Source organism: Myotis yumanensis, unplaced genomic scaffold, assembly GCF_028538775.1.
Source record: "Myotis yumanensis isolate MYYU_CA2020_CCGP unplaced genomic scaffold, mMyoYum1.0.hap1 SCAF_3, whole genome shotgun sequence".
Classification (NCBI taxonomy): Eukaryota; Metazoa; Chordata; class Mammalia; order Chiroptera; family Vespertilionidae; genus Myotis; species Myotis yumanensis.
This window is the reverse complement of record NW_027223754.1, coordinates 214,719,857-214,736,648: the sequence shown is the minus strand read 5'-3', so window position 1 is coordinate 214,736,648 and position 16,792 is coordinate 214,719,857. Positions and strand designations below refer to the sequence as shown.

Below are 16,792 nucleotides of genomic sequence, written 5' to 3'. Positions count from 1 at the left end.
GGCCGGGGAGGGGCGCGCGCCGCCCGGCCGGCGTCGGGCTGGGCGCTCCGGGGAACCGGAGGGAGAACCGGGCACGGAGCGCCAGCCCGGGGAGTCCCGCCGCCCATGAGCTCCCCGCCGCCCGCCCGCAGGGGCTACTACCGCCAGGAGGTGACCAAGACCGCCTGGGAGGTGCGCGTCGTGTACCAGGACCTGCAGCCCGTGGGCTCGGGCGCCTATGGCGCGGTCTGGTGAGCGCGGCGGGCCGGGCGGGGGCCGGGGCGGGGTGTCCGGCGGGGTGTCCGGCCCTTCGCTGAGCCCTGCGTCCGCAGCTCGGCCGTGGACAGCCGCACGGGCGCCAAGGTGGCCATCAAGAAGCTGTACCGGCCCTTCCAGTCGGAGCTGTACGCCAAGCGCGCCTACCGCGAGCTGCGCCTCCTCAAGCACATGCGCCACGAGAACGTGAGTGCCGCGCCCCGCCGCCGCCTCCGCGCCTCCTGCCCCAGGCCCGCCCCTCCCACCGGCCACTGAGGCAGCCCCCTGTGGGGGCGGAGCTGATGGTCAGAGACGGACAGACAGACAGACTGCTCCCCCCGCCCCAGCCCGCTCCTCCCGGGCCGGCCCTGGAAAGGATGGGGACCCATCTGGGCTTCTTCCTGGGCCACCTGGCTCTGCAGCTCAGGCCCCTGGAAGGAGGCTGGCCCGGGTGTCACCCCAAATCCTGGGCAGCTCTCTAACTGGGAGGGGCACCTCGCCTCCCGCCGCCTCCCGCGCCCGCCGAGGGGCCTTCTCCAGCCCTCCCTGCCCTGCCCGTCTTGAGCCCACTCTGCTGCCATCCACCTGCTGAGCGGCCTGAGGCCCTGGGGCCCTGGGAAGGCAGAGCTGGGCACGGAATGGGGTAATGATTGGCCCTGTCACCTCAGGGCCCGGGGGTCTCTGGTGAGGGAAGGGTTTGGGGAGCTGGTGTGGGGAGGGCACTGGGCACAGTGACCAACACACAGATGCCCCATCGCATCTCTGGCCGGGGATCATGGACAGTGGGGGAGAGGCGGATCTGGCCCCCACCAGGGAGAGGCCTCCCTGCTTCCGGACCTGCCCACAGGACACCACCCTTGGCTGCCACGGCCTGGCTCTGGTGGCCATTGCCGGCTGCCGGGCCAGGGAGCTCCCACAGACCCCCTTCTCCGCACAGACCCCTGCGGCCAAGAACTCTGCCCCACCCCCAGCACCCCTGCCTCACCCCCATCTGTGCCCAGTCTGAGGTCTGGGCACCCCGACCCTGGCTCATCGTGCTCCTGACACCTGGTCTGGCCCCTCCTGGGTCATGGGAGCCACCGGCCTCCCCTCAGGAAAGGGGTCCCCAGGAAACTGGCCCCCCCTTCCCAGGTGAAATCTGTTCATGGTGGATGTCAGCCCAGCCTCGGCCTCACTGTCTCCCCGTCACACCTGGGCACGCCCGGGCCTTGTCTCCCCCACGCCCCCCACAAGGGCAGACTCTCCTACCCAAGGCTTCATCCGACTTCTCCCTCATCGCCCCCACTCCCACCCACCCATCCTACCCTGGCAGGACCCCCCTCAGGCCTGCTCCCCCTGGGCCTGTGCTGCCCCCTCCCCCAGTGCCAGCGGTCCTCCCGTGCCCCTCACTCGGCCCACCAGCAGGTGGGCGCTGCAGCCTCCAGGGCACACAGCACACAAGCCAGGAGCTCGGTCTGTGATGGACCCTCCCTGGGGGGTGGGGGACGAGTTCTCAGAGGCCGGGTGCAGCGGCAGGTGGAGGAGTTGCCACCCACGCCCACCCTGCTCTGCTCCTCCGCCCCCACTTCTGTCTCCTCCCCGTCCAACCCCCCACACCTCAGAGGCACAGACATCTCCGTTTCCTTCAGCCTGACGGCCCCTGACCTCCAGGACTCTGTCCTTTTCTTGCTCAAACATTCTCCCCATCTCCCTGGGCCTCACCTGCCTCTGACCTCTCTCTGGACACCCCCTCCCCTGCCATGACTCTGGCCCTGGAGGCCGCAGTGGGCGCCTAGCTGTCCCTTCACCTCGTGTCCTCGCCTCACTCCGTCTGTCCCTGCAGTCCGTGTCACGCCTGTCTGAACCCTTCCTTGTCGGCTCTGGGATCGAAGCCAAGCCTTCCCCTGGCACGCGAGGGCCTGCTCAGGCTCCCTCCGGCCTCTGCCTGGCTGCTCCCCGGCCTGGGCCTCGGCCACCTGGCCTCCCTCCCCATGTTCCTCAAGTGCTCGAAGGGTTCTCGTCTCCTCTGCCTCCATTCCCATGGCCTCTGCCAGGTGTGGCCTCTGCCAGGCCCATCCACCTGCTCAGAGGTGCAGGCTTCCCTGAGCCCCTGGAGGCCGCCCTGAGTCGGGCTGCCAGTTGTCCCAGTCCCTCCTGCTCCCATCACCCTGGCCGGCCGGGTCTGCAGGGCCGGGTCTGCCTGCTGGTTTGGCCCCGGCGCTGCCTGCTGGGGCCTCCAGCAGAGCCCAGCCCTAGGAAGTACCTGCCGGATGCCGGATGCCGGCTCTCCCCTGGGAGGCAGTCCCCATCCTCGTCCCAGGTTTTCAATGGACAGGAAGGGCCTGGAGCGGGAGCTCCTTGGATGGCCGGGCGCCGATTCAGGCTGGGGCTGCCCCTCCCCCACAGGATCCCAGCTGTCACCGTCCCAAAATAGCCTGCATCTGTGGGCAGGTGTGCCAGGGCTGGGTGGCGCTGCCAGTGGGCAGAGCTGGCCCTGTGGACCGTGGGGGAGATGGGGACAGCTGTAGGGGACTTTCCTGCCCGGAGCCTGGTGCCAGCCTTCGGGGGCTCGGGGGGCGGGGCCCCCTCCCACCTGGCGCTCCGCTGCCTCCCCAGGTGATCGGGCTGCTGGACGTGTTCACTCCAGATGAGACCCTGGATGACTTCACAGACTTGTGAGTTCCGGTCTGGGCCGGCCGGGCAGGGTGGAGGGGTGCGGGGCCACTCCTGGGCGCCAACTTCGGAGTCTGGGTTGGTGTGGGGACCCGCTGAAGGCAGGCCTCTCCCTATAGCCTGGAGGGGGTCGGGGTGCACTCTGCCCACCCCGTCTTCACACCACAGTCCCCTTCCCTGGGACCCACACACGGGCATGGCCGGGTGGGACCTGGGCCTCCTCTTCCCGCCACCATGGGCACCAGGCTGTCTCCAGTGCGGGAGGTGCGAGCCTTGGGCCTGAGTATTTGTTAACTGGCAGGTCCTGTCCCCTGGGCCCTGGCACTGAGTGTGTGGCCATAACTGAAGCTGCTGACCTTTTCGGGAGGGGAGGGGCAGGGCGGGGCGGCATGGTGCCTGCCCTGTGGCTGCCTGGGCAGCATCCCCTGGGCTCACACTGCTGTCGGCCAGGAGCCAGGGGCCTGGCCCGGGAAGGGCTGGGAGGACCGGCTCCCTGCCGCCTGACCTTGCGGAGGTCAAGGACCCACACTGGCCAGGAGTAAATGTCTCTGGCTCCGTCTCCCTCCACCTCCCCTGTGTGATACCCCTCGGACCCCAGTGTCCTGCTTTCCCGCCCCGCCCGCAGGCCCGCCCTCCCCTGCCTGTGAGCACTGGGTCCCCAGCCCCTCGCCTGGCACAGTCCCTGCCCCCAGGACATTCTGGGGTGGGGGAGGGGGTGGGTGCTTGGAGGTCCGGGCCTGGTGTCTTCCTGGGTCTGAGCCTGCCCCAACCCACAGTTACCTGGTCATGCCGTTCATGGGCACGGACCTGGGCAAGCTCATGAAGCACGAGACGCTGAGCGAGGACCGCGTCCAGTTCCTCGTCTACCAGATGCTGAAGGGGCTGAAGGTGAGGCCTGCGGGCGAAGGCGGCCGTCCCCTGGCTGGTCCGCGGCTGTGGGGGCCCGTGAGCCCACACGGCTGACCCTGACCCTCTCTGTCCCCACAGTACATCCACGCGGCCGGTGTCATTCACAGGGTGAGTCCTGGGGGGGAGGGAGCTTCCCTGCTCCGGGCGTTCCAGGGGCTCAACCCCTAGGAGCCTGTCTCCCACCTGTGGGGGCACGAAGGAGTCCAGAGGGTGTCACGCCGTCTGCACACAGCCCGGGCCTGGGCACCTCTCCCTCCCCCGTGCGTCTGCTCCCGGGCTCTGCCGCTGCCCCGGCTCCTGCCCTGGCACAGCCACCTTTCGTCCACCCCCAGGACCTGAAGCCCGGCAACCTGGCAGTGAACGAGGACTGTGAGCTGAAGGTGTGTGTGGGGTTGGGGCTCAGGCTCCCTCCCACCTGCCCATCTGCCTGCCACGCCCCGGTCCCCAGACCAGGCAGAGGGATCAGCCGTGAGGCAGTGGCCACGCAGCTGATGGCCAGATGGGCCCTGGGGAGGCCCTTGATGGGGGTGGCATTGGGCACACTCTGCTTGAGGTGGGGGGGGGGCAGGTAGTGGTCCCTCCTTCCTGAGCTCGGGCAGGACCTGAGAGACCTTCCCAGCCCAGCTGGAGTGGCTCAGTGGTTAGAAGGTCGCGGTTCGATTCCGGGTCAGGGCACGTCCTTGGGTTGCAGGCTCCATCCCCAGTGTGGGGGCGCGTGGTTCTCTCTCATCATTGATGTCTCTATCCCTCTCCTTTCTTCTCTCTGAAATCAATTTTAAAAAATTTAAAAAAAAAAGACCTTCCCAAAGGTGCTGGCTAGGATCCAGGACAGTGACGGCGAACCTTTTGAGCTCGGCGTGTCAGCATTTTGAAAAACCCTAACTTAACTCTGGTGCCGTGTCACATAGAGAAATTTTTTGATCTTTGCAACCACAGTAAAACAAAGAGTTATATTTCTGATATTTATTTTATATATTTAAATGCCATTTAACAAAGAAAAATCAACCAAGAAAATGAATTCGAGTGTCATAGGTTCGCCATCACTGATCTAGGGGACGGGGAGTGAGGAGCAGGGAGGGAGACGCCAGGGCACCTGGTCCTGAGGGTGGGCGGGGAGCACCGTGGGGAGGAGCCCAGGGAGGCTGGAGGGCCCGCGGCTGTGACCTCAGGCCCTGGAGGGGTGGCAGGAGCCCAGTGTCCCCAGCCGCTTGGGGCCCCCTGGCCCACAGGCTGGCCCACTCACTCCCCGGGGGCCCCTTTGCCCCCCCCTTCCTGATGCTGGCTGCAGATCCTGGACTTTGGCCTGGCCAGGCAGGCCGACAGCGAGATGACTGGATACGTAGTGACGCGGTGGTACCGGGCGCCTGAGGTCATCTTGAACTGGATGCACTACACACAGACAGGTGAGAGGTCCAGAGACAGGGCCACTGCCTGCCTCCACCTCCCGGCTGGACTCCCCCGCCCCCCCCCCCCCCGCCCCCGCCCATGGCTGCTGAGCTGGGAGCTGGGATGGAGCCAGGAGGGTGTGGCCGGCCAGAGGGGGCCCCCCCCCCCCCCCCGTGCCCATGTCCCCCCTGTGCATCCCTCCCCCACCCCCGGCCCACAGCCCTAATGAGGGGGCTTCTCCCTCAGTGGACATCTGGTCCGTGGGCTGCATCATGGCGGAGATGATCACAGGGAAGACGCTGTTCAAGGGCAACGACCGTATCCTGCACCTATGGGGCCAGGTGGGCGGGAGGGGGCGGGGGAGGGGCTGGGCACCGTCCCGCTGTGGGCGGGGGTGGGAGCCCTGCTCTCTGGCCCAGGCGGTGCTCCTGAGCTCGGCCGAGACCTGGACCAGCTGAAGGAGATCTTGAAGGTGACGGGCACGCCACCCGACGAGTTTGTCCAGAGGCTGCAGAGCACGGATGTCAGTGGGGAGGTGGGTGGGGCTGGGGGTCTGGGGGGGGTGCCCCGGGAGCTGGCCGCTCACCCTTCCCGCCCACACAGGCGAAGAACTACATGAAGGGCCTCCCCGAGTTGGAGAAGAAGGATTTTGCCTCCATTCTGACCAATGCAAGCCCTCTGGGTAGGGCGGGACTTGGGGGAGCGAGGGGTCAGTGACCTGGGGCGCGCGTGGGGCCCCCCTGCCCAGCCTGACCCGCCCTCCCCCCAGCGGTGAACCTCCTGGAGAAAATGCTGGTGCTGGACGCAGAGCAGCGGGTGACGGCGGCCGAGGCCCTGACCCACCCGTACTTCGAGTCGCTGCACGACGCGGAGGATGAGCCCCAGGCCCAGAAGTACGACGAGTCCTTTGACGACGTGGACCGCACCCTGGACGAGTGGAAGCGTGAGTGGAGGGCTCTGGGCGGGGCCTGAGGCGGCACCCCGTGAACCCCATGCAGGTTGCCGGGGCTCAGAGTCCTGGGCTCGCCAGGTAAGGGACACAGCAGGAGGTCAGAGGGCAGTGGGGCGTCCTGGCCACGGTGACCTCTGGGTGAAGCTGAAGGACTCAAGGGAGAGCGGGGACTCCTGCCGGGGCTGGGCACCCATGGGAGCGTGGACGTCACACGGGGGCAGCTCCCAGCTCAGGGCAGAGTGAGCACTTCCCTCTCCCAGTCCCGCCTCCAGGCCACAGGCCCGGCCGCCCTGGAGCCCCTTCACAACCACTTGTCTCCAGGCCTCTGCTCACATCTCTTATTTCCCTTTTAATATTTTTATTGACTTCAGAGAGGAAGGGAGAGGGAGAGAGAGATAGACACATCAATGATGAAAGAGAATCATCTATCGGCTGCCTCCCGCACTCCCCCTGCTGGGCATTAAGCCCCCAACCATGACCTCCTGGTTCACAGGTGGATGCTCAACCACTGAGCCACACTGGCTGGGCTGCTGACGCCCCTTGAACTTGATCTTGCCTCTCCGTGCCCCTTTCATGACCCCTTTCACCTGAATAACTGCATGCCCTTCATTTCCTGCCGGTGGGATAAGACCCCCCCAGCCAGCCCACAGTACCTCACCCCTCCTTGCCTGTCCCCTACAGCCCCTCTGAGCAGTTCCGACCCCCCACCCCCACCCCAGAGCTGCTCTGCACCTTCAGGCTTTGGGCTGGTCACCCCCTTACACCAAGGGCCCTTCCCCTCGTTTCTGAGGGTCAAACTAGACCTGCTCAGCCTCAAGCTGGGTTCCAGGATGCCTGCCCGGCCAGTCCCCAGGCCTCGCTCTGCTGTGGTCCCGATGCCCACGCCGGGACTGGCCTTGTCCCTCTGCGCTGCAGAAGGGCGGCCACGAGGGCTGGGTGTGGTGTCTTGTGGTGGTTGCAGGACCAGCCCTGGGGGTGCAGGGATGTGAGAGCAGCGTTAGCCCTACTGCAGCCATGGTTCACGGCCGCCACTGTGTTCTAGGCCCCCCTCCTGCCTTTGCCTCGGACCCAGGGCCTTAGTCCTGCACTAGGGGGCAGGGGTGGGGCTGGATGGGTTGCAGTTCCCAAACTATGTTCCTTAGGACCCCTGGGTTCCTTGGTGCCCCCAGCAGGGACTCCACCCTCGTCTGTGCTGTTTTGTGCTTCTACGCTGGATTTGGTGAAAGTTTCCTGTTGCTAAAAAAAGATCTGAAAACCGCCAGCGGCTGGATCCTCTCTGTGGTCCCCGCCCACACAAACCATGAGAGTTCTGCTTCAGACCAGGGTGGACACGTGGCCTTTTTTTGTGGCTGAGTCCCGGGTCAGGACACAAACCTTCAGCACTTCCTGTTTCCCTGGGGAAAGAAGCCGGCTCAGCAGCAGTGGCCTCTTCACAGACCTTCCCGGTGTGGGCAGCCCCTGCCTTAGGAGGAGAGGGGATACACCCACAGGCCGCCTGCTGAGGGCAGTGTGTCCCGAGTGGGGCTTGTGGCGTGCCCGTGTCCCCCGAACTGGCACCCCACCAGCCAGGGGAGAGGGAGAGGCTGGGGCAGGCCGAGCGGAACCTGTCCACTTGCAGACTGGCCAGAGGGGAGCAGAGCAGGCCCTCCACCTGCCTTTGTCTTTTGTCTTCCCGCCTCGCCTTTGGACGGCTCACGGTGGGCACAGTTCAGGGGACACGGCCACCTGGTGAGGCTGGTGGAGGGACTCCATCTCCTTTAAGCCTCCAGAGACTCAGCGTGTCTCGGCGGGACCCTGAGCAGCTGCTCGCCTGACGGGACGGGACGTAGGTTTGCCTTCCTAGGACATCTCTGTCTGCAGAGGCAGGCTGTGGGGCCAGAGCCCGCCTGCCACCTCAGGGGCAGGGGTTTTGAGTCCCAGGAGCCCCGTCAGGGTGGATGGTCACTGTGGACAAACTCGGGTGGCCTGACAGTGGCTGTGGCCTGGGACGGAGTCGTGGGTATGGGACAGAGAAGCCCACCTGGCCCCTACACCCCAGCCGTGACCTGTGACCCTGATGTTTGGGGGCATGGTGCCCTGGGCAGTGGTCTGGGCCTGGGAGGTCGCCCCACCCCACCCTGCGTGGACTCTCTTTGGACTCATTGCCGCTCTGAGTGAGCCCCGTGGGCTGGGCCCAGCACTTATTTTGGGTCATTGGTGTCCGAAGTGGCGTGAACTGTGGGTTAATTCCTTTTATCTATTATTTGTGTGTGTGTGTGCACGCGCGCGTGTGTACGTGTGTGTGCGTGTGTGTGCACGTGGGCGTGTGTGTGTGTGTGTGTGTGTGCGCGCGCGTGCTCGCTGATTCTGAGAGGTGATTGGGCTCCTTCTCCCCTGACTCTCCATCTCTCTCGCTCTCACCCCACCCCAGGTGACACGTATAAAGAGGTGCTCAGCTTCAGGCCCCCCCGGCAGCTGGGGGCCAAGTCCTCCAAGGAGACAGCCCTGTGAAGACCCCTGGGCCCGGAGGGGGTGGTGGGACGTCTTGGGGACCCTGGCTGGCACTTCCGCCTGGGAGCGGGGAGCCCTGTGACCTTGGCTGGAGCTTGCACCCCTGGAGACTCCTCATTCCATGCACTCCATCCCCCAAGCCCGTGGCCCCACTCCCAGGCCCCCAGCTCAGCCTAGCCTTGGAGGGGCATGTGGACTTGCTGCACAGGGCACCCTCCTGACCTGGGGCTGGCCTCCGCAGTGGTCCCCTGAGCAGGGTGCAGCAGGAAGCCGCAGAGCCTGGGGGGAGCGGGGCGGGGCGGGGCTTGGGGTGCAGGCCTGGCCTCCAGCTCTGCTTGGTGAAGCCGAGGCCCAGCTCCCGGGGAGAGGAAGGACAGGAAGGGCGCAGGCGCTGACTCAGGGACAATCTTGCACGCCCAGCTGGAATGTGCACTGTCCTTGTGGTGCCCACACGGCTGGGAGGAAATAAACCCTTTTGTAGAGTTCCCACTGTGGCTTCACTTCCTGATTCTCGGCGGGGGGGACCCCCCTCCAGGCCTCCGAGCCGCCTGGCAGAGGAAGGAGGCCAGCCCCGCAGCCTCAGCCCCCCTTCCCGGGTCACAGAGCTGGGGCCCACTTCCCCTGTTCTGTGCCAGGGCGCCCCGAGCCCAGAGCCCCCACCCTAGGGCTTGTTCTCCCTTTCGGGGTGACCTTTTTCCGATGGCTCGGACTCCAGAGCCCGACCTTGGGGCAGAGTCTGATGGGAGTGGGGGCTGTGGTTAGGGGCCAGCCTGGGGCCGAGCCCCAGCCGCTGAGCTCCCCGCGCTCCCGCCCGAGTCTCAGGAGAGCGTGGGCCCCTCCCGCCCCTCCCACGGCCGCATCCCAGCGCCATCGCTGAGCCCGTGGCGCCCTCTGCCGGCCACGCCGCCTGCGAGCGCTGCCTCCGGACCGGGAGCCCCTCGCGCTGCTGGCTCCCTGGCTCCCCCACCTGTCCGCGGAGCAGGCGCCCCAAAGCGGGCACGGCCGGTCTCCCCGGTCTGGAGTCGGGCTGGGCGCACGCGCAGTGGGTCCCGCCAAATACGGCCGTTTGCGTTGCCACAGTGGCCCCGGCCCCTCATCAGAGGCCTTCCGCGCCTCTGGGACCCTCTCCCGTCAGGACCCTCCTCTCCGGAATCCGAACAGGGTCTTCCAGGCCCACCGTGCCCCGTGGCCACATGTCGCCGGGTGGCCAATCAGAGCGCGCCATTCCCTGGCCGCGGTCATTGGCGGGCGCCTGACCCCAAGTGACCCAATTGGAGTCTCCCCAGAGCCCCTGCAATGACGGGGCAACTAAGGACCAGGACTGGGGGCAGTCCGGTTCCAGGGTCCCACCGCCCAGATCCCCGCCCCGCCCCGTGGCCCCGCCCACGTCCCTCCTCCTGGAGACCCGCCCCCAGACCCTGGCCCATGACCACGCCCCTAGACACCCGCCCCTGGGTCACGCCCATCCCTCGCCCCCTAGAGAGCCGCCCCCAGAACCCTGGCCCATGACCACGCCCCCAGACACCCGCCCCTAGGCCACGCCCACCTCTCCTCCTGGAGACCCGCCCCCAGAACCCTGGCCCATGACCACGCCCCCAGACACCCGCCCCTAGGCCACGCCCACCTCTCCTCCTGGAGACCCGCCCCCAGAACCCTGACCCATGACCACGCCCCTAGAACCCACCCCGTGGCCCCGCCCACGCCTCGCCTCCTAGATACCAGGGCCCCGCTCACGTCCCTCCTCCTGGAGACCCGCCCCGTGACCACGCCCCAAGACACCCGCCCATGGCCACGCCCACCCTTCGCCCCTAGAGAACCGCCCCCAGAATCCTGGCCCATGACCACGCCCCCAGACACCCGCCCCTGGGCCACGCCCACCTCTCCTCCTGGAGACCCGCCCCAGGGCCCAGTCCAAAGCTCCTGGGTTTCAGGCCCGCGGCTCGCGGTGGCTTCCTCTCCGGCGTCGTGCTCTGTGGCTGTGCCCGTGCTGCCGTCATCCGTCGCTCAGTCCCTCATCCGTCGCTCAGCCCCTCACCCCTCGCCCAGATCCTCCCTCTCCCTCCGCCTTTCCCGGGCCCCACCTGCCGCGTCTCGGGTCCAGCTTCCCGGCCACTGCCCTGACCTTCCGACTGGTCCGCTCTTCAGCAGGGACCTTCCTGGAGCTTAAATCGGATCCTGTCACTCCCCCCCTTTAAAAAAATGTTTGTATTGATTTTTAGAGAGAGGAAGAGATAGAAACGTCGATGCGAGAGGAACACCCATGGGCTGCCCCCTGCGCGCCCCCTGCTGGGGATGGAGCCCCAAACCCGGCCCTGTGCCCAGACGGGGAATCCAGCCTGTGACCGCGGTGCACGGGTCCGCGCTCAATCTATTGAGCCACACCGGCTGGGCATCCCTTCTTTAAACATTTAAGTGATTTTAGAGAGAGAAACAGCCATCGGCTGCCTCCCGTAGTACCGACCAGGGATCAAACCCGCGACCTGGGTATGTGCCCAGGTGGGGAATCGAACCAGCAACCTGATGCCGCTCCAGCCAACGGAGACACACCGGCCAGGGCCCTGTCGCTCCCTCCTTAAACCCCGGGGGCAGCGCTGCGCACGGGGGCAGCTCAGGCCGCGCCAAGCCCTCACCCCGGACGGCCTGGCTCCGGAGGCCCCGGGCTCCGCCCTCCCTCCCTCGCGCTCCTCCCAGAGCCTGGGCTGCGCGGGGAGGTGGGGCTGGGGCCGCCGAGACACTGCGGGGTCCCGGGCACCCTGGCCCTCGGCTCGCACCCGCGTCCCCTCCGGTCTCTAGCGGGGAGCCAGCCGCAGGCTGCGAGGAGGAGGCGGAGCTGGGCTGCAGCGGGAGGGCGGGTCGGAGGAAGCCGGAAGCCGGACTCCAGGTGCCGCCCGGTCGACCGGGCTCTGGCTCCCCTCTCCCCGCCTGGGCGCTGCGGTTCCTCCCCGCCTGCAGCCCGCGGCCTCCTCCCCGCCTGCAGCCCCAGCCCCAGCCCCAGCCCCGCCGCGCCCGGCGTTCCCTGCTCCCGGGGGCTGCGAGGTGGGGAGGGCAGTGCAGTCACCTTCGAGTGCGGGCGGCTGGGCCCTCCCACCCACCGGGGCCATGCGCACCGCCCTGGTGTACCACGAGGACATGACGGCGCCCCGGCTGCTGTGGGAGGAGTGAGTGTCACCTGGGCGAGGCGGGGAGCTGCGGGGAGGAGGCTGGAGTCTGAGCTCTCTGTCCACAGCCCCGAGTGTGAGATCGAGCGCCCGGAGCGCCTGACCGCCGCCATGGGGCTCCTGCAGCAGCGGGGCCTGGAGCAGCGGTGCCTGCGGTTGGCCGCCCGAGAGGCCTCGGAGGCAGAGCTGGGCCTGGTGCACAGGTGGGACCCCCCGCAGCCACACCTGAGCCCACCCAGCCGGCCAGGCCCTCACCTCGGCTTCACCATTGGGCGGGTGGGCAGCCCCACGGTGCAGCCCCTCTCTCTCCCCGCCACCCCATTCCTCTGGCTACTCTGCCTTGCCTCCCTGCCCCTCTGCAGCCCGGAGTACGTGGCCCTGATGCGAGGGACTCAGGCCCTGGGCACGGAGGAGCTCCGGGCACTGTCTGGACAGTACGATGCCGTCTACTTGCATCCGGTTCGTGCCCCGGGGACCCACCCACCCATGCCTGTTCGCGGCTGCCGACCTGGCCGAGGTCCCTGTGTTCCTGGACGTGCCCGTGCCTTGCATAGCTGCTGCGGCTGGCACCTGGGACCGGCCTGGCCCCTTCCGTTGAGCACTCGGTGCCCTGCAGCCTGGCGCAGACGTGGGCAGAGTCTGTGTGGGGTAGCCGGCGGGGGCTCACCTGCACCTCTGCCCCCACAGAGCACCTTCCACAGCGCACGGCTGGCCGCCGGGGCCGGGCTGCAGCTGGTGGATGCCGTCCTGGCAGGAGCTGTGCACAATGGGCTCGCCCTGGTGAGGTGAGAGCCGTCCCTCTCCCCTGGCTGCCCCCACGTGTGGGCAGAGGACGACCCCGACAGGCCCCACGCCCCACTCTCACCCTCAGGCCTCCTGGGCACCACAGCCAGAGGGCTGCCGCCAACGGATTCTGCGTGTTCAATAACGTGGCCATCGCGGCCAGACATGCCCAGCAGAAGCACGGGCTGCACAGGTGTGTGCTGGGCCGGCCGCAGGTGGGGTGCCCCCCACCCAGCCCCTTCCCATCTTGGGCTGGCCTCCTGGCCTGGAGCAGAGGCCCTGCCCCGCGGTGAGCCCAGTGCTGTGTCCCCAGGATCCTCATTGTTGACTGGGACATCCACCATGGCCAGGGCACCCAGTACACCTTTGAGGACGACCCTAGGTGAGCTGGGGTGGGGGTGCCACCCTTCCCTGGGCCCCCACGCTTCGGGGCACACGGCCTGGCCTGGGGGAGTCCTAGCCAGATGACAGCTGTGTGCTCCAGCGTCAGAGTTGTGTGAGGGGCTGTGGGGCTGAGGGTCACCTCTGAACTTTGACCCTGGCCTGTTATTCCCAGCATCCTCTACTTCTCCTGGCACCGTTATGAGCACGGGCGCTTCTGGCCTTACCTGCAGGAGTCGGACGCAGTAGCTGTCGGGCAGGGGCGGGGCCGAGGCTTCACTGTCAATCTGCCCTGGAACCAGGTGCCACCCTGCACCCTCCGGGAGCCCAACCCACCCCACCCCACCCCACCCCCTGCCCAGATCCCCAACCCTATAGCTCCGGGCCTCCTGAGTGTAGTTCAGGGTGTCCTCCCAGGGTCACCCCCAGAGCCAGGCATGAGGGGTGAAGACCCCACAGCTCGCCCTTGCTGGGCCCAACTCTGACACCCGTGGCTGCAGGTGGGGATGGGAAATGCTGACTACCTGGCCGCCTTCCTGCACGTGCTGCTCCCCCTGGCTTTTGAGGTGACTATGGGGGGGTCCCCCCCGACTCCATCAGAGAAGAACAGGTCCTGTGGGGGGGGGGGGTCTCTCTGATGGGCCTCCCTTCACTCCCTCCTCACCCGGTTCTGCCTGCAGTTTGATCCTGAGCTGGTGCTGGTCTCGGCAGGATTTGACTCAGCGATCGGGGACCCCGAGGTGAGGGCCTGGCCTGACCTGGAGGGCTTCTGGTGCCCGGTGGCCAGGCCCCCATCATACCTGGCTCTGGTTCCAGGGGCAGATGCAGGCCACGCCAGAGTGCTTTGCCCACCTCACGCAGCTGCTGCGGGTGCTGGCCGGCGGCCGGGTCTGCGCCTTGCTGGAGGTGACTGTGGCGAGCAGGGCGGGGTCCAGGGACCGGAGGCCGAGGTGCAGTCGGAGGGGCCTTCTGCCCCAGTGACACCTCTGCCCTCCTCTCTCCTCCCAGGGCGGCTACAACCTGGAGTCGCTGTCCGAGTCCGTGTGCATGACCGTGCAGGCCCTGCTGGGGGACCCCGCCCCGCCCCTGTCCGGGCCCATGGTGCCGCATCGCAGGTGCGAGGGGCCGCAGGCGGGGAAGGCTGGGGGTGCAAGGCCAGGCCTCACCACTCCTGTCTCTCCCTGCAGCGCCCTGGAGTCCATCCAGAGTGTCCGGGCAGCCCAGGTCCCTCACTGGACGAGCCTCCAGCAACAAGGTCAGTGTGGCCTGGGCGGGGTGGTGGGATAGGGCCTCGGGCTTTCACAAAGTGCCTGTGACTCTGACCTGCCCCCCTAGACTCGGCCCCCGTCTTGAACCCCAGCACCCACTCCCCAGAGGGGAGGCCCTCACCTCTGCTGTCTGAGGGGCCCGAATTCAAGGCTGCGGCGGCCCAGGCCACGGTGGCGCTGAGCTCACTCCTGGACCGGCTGCACCTCCGCCCCATGCCCCCTGTCCGCACGCCTGTAGCTCTGACGTCGCGGGACACTGCTCTGGCCCTGCCCCCTGAAGTCCCCCATCAGGATGGGTCAGCCCTGAAGGAGGAGATGCAGTCCTGGGCCAGGTGGGCAGCGTGGGCCTGGGGAGAGGGGTGAGGCTGTGTCCACCATGCACCCTGGTGTGACTCACCTGGGATCTGTGTCACCCTGTGTCTGTGTCCCTTGGCTTTTCTACCGCAGCCTACACGGGGCCCTGGCCGAGGACAAGGCTGCCAGTGCACTTGGGAAGGTCCTGAACCTTGTGGATAGGATCTTGGATGGGCAGGTGGGGGCACCTGGAGGGGCTGGGGGGCTGGGGTGGCTGTGGAGCTGGGGCAGGGCCCGGGATCGGGGGGGGGGGGCGAGGGCTAGGGGGGTGCAGAGCCATGTGTGTGTGATGTTGCCTTGTGCCCAGGACGCTTCCCAGAAGAGCCCCTAGGGACAGGGTGACAGGCGCTCCTCAGTGCCCTCTACTCAGTGCTCTTCGGCAGAGATTTCAAGTGCAGTTTTAAGCACCTTATTTCCAGAAGTGGAGCAATTTGACCTCAGAGTGTATAGATGACAGCCACGGAGACCGGGACCAAGGGAAGGGACGGGTGGGTCTGTCTGCCCGGTTGGGGGTTGCCCTCCACTGCTGTCATTCACCCTGCAGGTGAGCAGCGGCATTGCAGCCACCCCGGCCTCTGCTGCAGTTGCCACTCTGGATGTGGCCATTCGGTGCGGCCTTTCCCGGGGAGCTCAGAGGTGAGAGCCTCCGCTGGCTGGCCCGAGTCTCTGAGGGCGTGGCCCATGGGCACCCTGCCCTGGCTGCCACAGTGGGAGGGCTCTGGGATGGACTGCTAGGGGGTGAGTACAGCCTGTCCTGGGACCACCTCCTTCTCTAGGCTTCTCTGTGTGGCCGTGGGACAGCTGGATCGGCCATCAGACCTGGCAGATGATGGGTATGCCCCTTGGGTTCCTGCATGGGGTGGGTGTGTCACTGTGGGTCCCCAGGAGAGATGGCTGGGTGGCCCCGGGGGCCCTGGGAGCAATGCCAGGAGGGTCTCCAGCACAGAGGGTCAGCACTTCCAGCACCCCATCCCTGAACTCTCCTGCGCCTCACCTTCTGGCGTCCTGGCTCTGGAGCGTGAGTGGCGTCTCGCTCACACACACACGTGTCCATGTGACCACTCTCCCCTGAAGGAGGAACCTGTGGCTGAACATCAGGGGCAAGGAGGCAGCCGCCCTGTCCATGTTCCACGTCTCCATGCCACTGCCCGGGGTAAGTGGTGGTGTCCCAGGGCCAGGCAGTGGCTGCTGACTGTATCATCATAAGGGCCAGGCCCCTGGCCTTCACCTACCCTTCCCCGCATCCTGATGGCAGGAGGGGTGTCCCCTGGTCCCCTGGATGAGGGGATGGGGTCATGCCGCCCGTCCCTCCACAGACAACTGGCGGGTTTCTGAACTTCCTCCTGGCCCTGGTGCTGCCCCTGGCCTATAGCTTCCGGCCTGACCTGGTGCTACTGGCACTGGGGCTGGACCATGGCCTGCGGGACCCCCAGGCTGCGCTCCTGGCCTCACTGTTGCGGGCCCCAGCAGGGTGCCGAGTCTTGGCCCTTGTGGATGAGGTGAGTTGAGCAGAGCAGATGTGCTGTGGGGTGGGAATCGGGGAGAGGCCAGTGACTCACGGCTTTCCTCTCTGCCCTTGGCCCAGGAATCCACACCCCAGCTGGCAGGTGTCTTGGCCCAGGTGCTGCACGGAGAGGCACCCCCCAGCCTGGGCCCCTTATGCGTGGCCTCCCCAGAGGACACGCAGGCCCTGATGCACCTGCGGGGGCAGCTAGAGCCGCAGTGGAAGATGCTGCAGGTGGCGGGTGAGGCTGGGAGCAAGGCTCAGGCCGAATGCTTGGGCCCTGGGGACAGTCTGGCTCAGAGCTCCGTGGGGAGAGGGCTCCCGTCTTGGAACTGGCATAGCCCTGCTGATCGTGCGCCTCTTCGCAGCTCCCGCTTGAGCGCTGTGACCCGGTGGCTCGCGGAATCGGCCAGGGCGGGAGTATGTACACCCGGAAGTGACACTACAAGACAGTCCCCCGAGAGCCGGTGCTTAGACATTCAGCAGCGCACCGCTGCCTGAGGCTGCCGTCCGGGCCGCTGGGCGCTGGGCACCGGCGCGGGGGACTGTGTCCACGGCGGCGACCAGGGCCCCTCCGCACCCGCCTCCACTCGGAAGGCCCCGCCCAGGCTCCTCCACTCCAGTCAGTAAACAGTTAAGCGAACGTTTATTGTGTCCCGGTTATTGTGTCCCCGAGCCTGGCCTGTTTCCCCCGCTGCGGGAACGCAGCTCGGAGCCGGAA

The 16,792-nt window shown here is 67.1% G+C and overlaps 2 protein-coding genes across 6 annotated transcripts; both read left to right on the top strand.

Annotated features, from left to right (window-relative positions):
- Positions 1–17: 17 nt before the first annotated feature.
- Positions 18–9,108, top strand: MAPK12 (mitogen-activated protein kinase 12). 3 transcript variants are annotated; one of them, XM_070411340.1, is made up of 13 exons: positions 18–230; positions 312–441; positions 2,830–2,888; positions 3,663–3,774; positions 3,874–3,903; positions 4,128–4,175; positions 5,084–5,198; positions 5,428–5,499; positions 5,625–5,704; positions 5,785–5,863; positions 5,951–6,124; positions 7,841–7,958; positions 8,544–8,627. In XM_070411340.1, exons 1-12 carry the CDS (start codon positions 106–108, stop codon positions 7,945–7,947), a joined length of 1,131 nt encoding a protein of 376 aa, XP_070267441.1. In that variant the 5' UTR covers positions 18–105; the 3' UTR covers positions 7,948–7,958; positions 8,544–8,627. The 3 variants fall into 3 exon arrangements, with proteins under 3 accessions (XP_070267441.1, XP_070267443.1, XP_070267442.1); XM_070411342.1 differs by lacking the exons at positions 7,841–7,958; positions 8,544–8,627 and adding an exon at positions 6,627–7,394 and having other exon boundaries at positions 19–230; XM_070411341.1 differs by lacking the exon at positions 7,841–7,958 and having other exon boundaries at positions 22–230; positions 8,544–9,108.
- A 2,391-nt stretch (positions 9,109–11,499) lies between these two features.
- HDAC10 (histone deacetylase 10) lies at positions 11,500–16,714 on the top strand. 3 transcript variants are annotated; one of them, XM_070408044.1, is made up of 20 exons: positions 11,500–11,781; positions 11,850–11,984; positions 12,144–12,240; positions 12,469–12,566; positions 12,653–12,757; positions 12,878–12,946; positions 13,121–13,247; positions 13,446–13,511; positions 13,626–13,685; positions 13,762–13,851; positions 13,954–14,060; positions 14,133–14,200; positions 14,452–14,545; positions 14,661–14,745; positions 15,112–15,203; positions 15,344–15,400; positions 15,642–15,720; positions 15,884–16,066; positions 16,153–16,312; positions 16,440–16,714. In XM_070408044.1, the coding sequence occupies exons 1-20, from the start codon at positions 11,723–11,725 to the stop codon at positions 16,448–16,450; spliced, it is 1,842 nt and encodes a 613-aa protein (XP_070264145.1). In that variant the 5' UTR covers positions 11,500–11,722; the 3' UTR covers positions 16,451–16,714. The 3 variants fall into 3 exon arrangements, with proteins under 3 accessions (XP_070264145.1, XP_070264143.1, XP_070264144.1); XM_070408042.1 differs by having other exon boundaries at positions 14,281–14,545; XM_070408043.1 differs by lacking the exon at positions 13,446–13,511 and having other exon boundaries at positions 14,281–14,545.
- The last annotated feature ends 78 nt before the right edge of the window (positions 16,715–16,792 follow it).